Consider the following 4,517-nt stretch of genomic DNA (forward strand, 5'->3'; position numbering starts at 1 on the left):
ATACATACATATATATATATATATATATATATATATATATATATATAAATACATATATGTATATAGATATATGTATATATATATGAAAGCATTTAAACCCTTCCCGCACTCTTGCAATATTCTAAACAATGCTTCTAAACTCTAAACGCTGTAAAACAGCACAGAATGTCATGATTTCTGCTCCCTGCCTCCGCTGCTCTTTGCCACCTGCAAGCGCTCTTGGCCACGCCCACTTCTCCATTCTGCACGGGGAACAGCTGATCAGCTGCAGGAGGAAGTTTATCCTGCAGTGTGGGCTGCACAAAGCTGCAGGAAGAAGCTTTTTCTGCTGCTCTGGGCTGCACAAAGGTGATGCAGGTGCTAAATAATTTAAAATAATTTATTTTAAATAAAAATTCCATGCCGATCGTGCAGCTCATCCATCAGTCAGCCAATTGTGTGTCTTCTCCAATCTCATTTTGAAAAACCGCGATACAGCTAGTCTGCGATAAACGAACCACGAAGTAGCGAGGGACTACTGTATTCATACAGGTAGTCTCATTGAGTCACACCCCCCCCCACCCCCGAGAGAGATGCGTATTGGGCAGCTATGTGAGTGCCTGGGTGTGACGAGGCTAAATGTTTTTGTGGCATGAAGCTTGTTAGCCCGTCAAAACAAAAAAGGAACATCCAAAGCTGCAACATTGTATACGCCACGGTGTTTGAAGCGTGTAAAAAAAGTAGTGGCTTATAGTCCGGAAAGTACGGTAATATAGATCAGTATGATGCAAAACAAAACAACACAATATGACTCTCAAAACCAACCACAACCCAGTCTGTTGTGATCCAGGCCAATATGAAGCAAAGCAATGAAGTTTATTAAAATGTATTTCAACCCAGTCCAAATGATGGGTGTATTCCAAAGCTGATGTTTCAGTATTTCTCATTTAAAAATGTCTGTTATTGTTTCTTTCAGTAAAATTAAGGCCTGGCACCAGAAGAGAGGTTTTGCCAACGTCCAGGGTGATGAAGCGTCCCACGAGCCTCGGCGCTGGGAGGAAGACTACAAACTGGTGCAGAGTGGGGGCCTGTTTGAAGAGTATCTGGAAATGGGTAATGACACATCACTTCACCAGCTTTGAAAACGTTTGTGAACTATAACCGTCAACGATAGAGACGGATACGTTTTGTCGCTCAAATCGAAAATGGCGTTTTGCCCCGCAGTGCTCCAGTTTGGGTTCATCACCATTTTTGTGGCAGCGTTCCCACTCGCGCCGCTCTTCGCCCTCCTGAACAACTGGGTGGAGGTGCGTCTGGACGCGCACAAGTTTGTGTGCGAGTACCGGCGACCTGTGGCGGAGCGTGCGCAAAACATCGGCGTCTGGTTCAACATACTGGAAGCCTTGTCTCACCTGTCGGTCATTGCCAACGTACGTAGATCCTTTTTTTTTTTTAAATAAAACCTAATATTACAAACACTAACGTTGTTTTACAAACATTTTTGTCCTTCCTCAGGCTTTCCTCATAGCTTTTACGTCTGATTTTTTACCTCGCCTGCTCTACCAGTACAAGTTTGATAACGATCTCCATGGATACGTTAACTTCACTTTGGCCTACGCCCCACTAAATTACACTGATTACCCCATGTGCAGGTATGCTGAAACATATTTTAAATTTCACGCTCAGCTTTTCAATTAAAGGCCAAGTGGAATGTTTTCAAACTCTTTGTGTAACCCATAATTTGGTGTGTTCAAGAATAATCTTTAAGCCACTTGTAAGCTTTATGTGAGTGAATTTGTCTTTGCTTTCTCAATTTAGAGAATGATTAAATCATCTTTTCCATTGATAGCAGCAGTTTGTTTGCTTTAAAAATGATCCTACAAGCTTGTCTCATGTTTTTAAGCCTCTGCTATAACTCCCATCAAGGAATGGTTGGACTTGAAATACCAAAGAGGCCGTAACTGAAGTAAAATGCTTCCAAATCCTGGTGCTAGAGTTATAGCAACAGGTTAGAATTACTGGTAGATTTTTATTTTTTGTTTACAAATAGGCAAAACAGTTAAAATGTCTTTGTCCTCATAGTGAAGATATGGGTTGAAATTGATAAGGAAAAGAAGACTGACCAACAGAGGGGAGTGTTTATGATGTTTCAAAATCTGTTTCTACCAAATGTCTCCATGTGTTTTGGAGTAATTATGTTCCATTCATTGTTAGATACAAAGCATTCAGAGACAACTACGGAAACTACACACTCTTCTACTGGGAGCTCCTTGCAGTCAGACTTGGTTTTATTATTGCATTTGAGGTAAGAGACGAGGCACTTCCTGTATTTGTCCCCTCCCTTTGGCCCGTTTCACTTCTTTGAAGACTCTCTGACTTTAAGTTACTGTATTTTTCGCCCTGTAAGTCAAACTTTTTTTGCATAATTTACATGTCCTGCGACTTATAGGCCCAAGTGACATATATATGGATTTTTTCCCATTGAAGTGCATTTATTAAGAAAATGTTAGACTGTGACACACATTTACTTTAATTTCGAGCAAACTAATAATTGTTTTTAAGTATTAATCTTGTTAAATTCTTGTTAAAGTCCTCCCATGCACACTTCCATGGCCGCCATATGGTAACCCATCGATTTTTGGCACAACACCGGCCCACATTTCCGGGTTCTCAGCAGTGACGCATAATAGATACGATGTATATGGCGAAGCGACATATTTATGGATTTTTCCACTTTATTAGACAAATATGAACTGATGCGACTTATAGGGCGGAGCGACATGTACGGCGGAAAATACGGTACTTTTATAACAGCTGGTCATGTGATCACTGCCAACATGTAAGTGTAGAAATTTACGTTTCACCAGGTGCATCACTCTAATAAGTTCTTATTGTCTAATATTAAGTGGTGGGAGAACAGGAGATAAATATTTCTGTCATTCCACATGTTGTGCTGTCACAAGCTGGAAATTATTTAGTTTTTCCAATCAAGTTGAAAGTAGCCCAGCTGTTCCGCGGTGATGAAACCGTCAGCTTGTTTTCTCTCCTTCAGCATGTTGTGTTCTTCGTACTGCGAGCCATTGACTGGATTGTACCTGATGTCCCCGAGTCCCTGGAGCTGAAGGTGAAGAGGGAGCACTATCTAGCAAAGCAAGCACTGGCTGAAAACCAGGAGGCCCTGCTGGTGAGTCAAGGCTAATGGGCCACCTCTGGCTCTCCAAGCACCTCCAGCCCAGGTCAGAAAGACCATGGGACACATGCACACACCACAGTACGTTCACGTAGTATTAAAATGCACATGTGTATTTATAAAATCTGATGAGCAAGTATGTGAATGTTCAAAGTGAGGTAAAATAAGGACTTTATATTGGTTTCTAAATGATCTAAAAAAATACATCAGGACGTAGTATCAACTTGCAGGGATTGTTTTATAAATGCGTTCATTAAAAAAACTTTTAAATTCAAGACTCAGTACATGTGAGTCTTTACTAAAACTGTACACATTAACACTTCATACTTTAAGTAAACAATTTATGTATTTTCATGCAAGATTTGGTATATCTGACATGAATATTTAAATAAAAATAAAATCATAGATTTGCTGTAATGTGAAATGTATCACCTACTCAGTCTCATAAATTAATTTTATTTAAAGCTGTTTAAAACCTTTGCCATCCAAATCCATAAAGATTTTGCAAAGCACAAGCACCTTGACTAGCTGTCAGGAGCTCATTCTGCTGCACACGACATGATAATTAAAGGTAATTTATGTGGGAATAGTTCCAAACGTAAGATTATGTGGATGCCATGCACAGACTTTGTGAGCTGATGAATGATAGCGTAGTTTATTTACTCTGTCAACGCCTCAGCTGATGTCTAACAGTGGAAATGAGATTTAAAAAGTAGTAGAACACCTCATATAAAACAAACTGTACATTCACACATGAAGTGGAGACGATAACAACCATAGTGTGTTCTCACTCTCACCTGTGTTAGTGCGAGTGTCCCTGTCCTCTGACCTCAGGCTGCCGTGTGTTTTAGTTGTTTGTTGAGAAATGAGACCAGGTGAGAACTGTTCAAGTAAGTGAAGACTTTCTATAGAAGAAAATATTTGTTTATTTAAAAGTTTAAGTACTTCTACAGTGGATTTACAGTACGGTAATTGTTGGAAGATCTACAGCTTTAAATCACATTTGCAAACATGTAAAATGTTACAAGTCTAAAATAATAATTTGTGTACTATTGTCCTGTCACCTTAAAAACAAAACAAAAAACAAATACTGTATTGTATTATCTGTCCGTTCATCCATCCATCCATCCATCCATCCATTATCTTTACCAACTTCTTCCTTTTCGGGTAGCGGGGTTCACTGGTACCCATATCCAACAGGTCACAATACAGTAGTCCCTCGTTTATTGCGGGGTTACGTTCCAGACTCACCCCCACAATAAGTGAAAATCCACCAAGTAGCAACGTTATATTTATTTTAGTATATATATATATATATATATATATATATATATATATATATATATAT

At 39.3% G+C, this 4,517-nt stretch overlaps 1 protein-coding gene across 1 annotated transcript in view; it reads left to right on the plus strand.

Annotated features, from left to right (window-relative positions):
- Nucleotides 1-4,517, plus strand: part of ano11 (anoctamin 11) — a 17,163-nt gene that overhangs the window by 11,325 nt on the left and 1,321 nt on the right. Inside the window, exons 18-22 of the mRNA XM_037684347.1 lie at nucleotides 956-1,092; nucleotides 1,204-1,409; nucleotides 1,495-1,631; nucleotides 2,194-2,284; nucleotides 3,032-3,163. Of these exons, the coding sequence (XP_037540275.1) occupies nucleotides 956-1,092; nucleotides 1,204-1,409; nucleotides 1,495-1,631; nucleotides 2,194-2,284; nucleotides 3,032-3,163 (703 nt within the window). The remainder of the gene's footprint in view (nucleotides 1-955; nucleotides 1,093-1,203; nucleotides 1,410-1,494; nucleotides 1,632-2,193; nucleotides 2,285-3,031; nucleotides 3,164-4,517) is intronic.

This window comes from Nematolebias whitei, chromosome 11 (assembly GCF_014905685.2).
Source record: "Nematolebias whitei isolate Nwh7 chromosome 11, NemWhi1, whole genome shotgun sequence".
Classification (NCBI taxonomy): domain Eukaryota; kingdom Metazoa; phylum Chordata; class Actinopteri; order Cyprinodontiformes; family Rivulidae; genus Nematolebias; species Nematolebias whitei.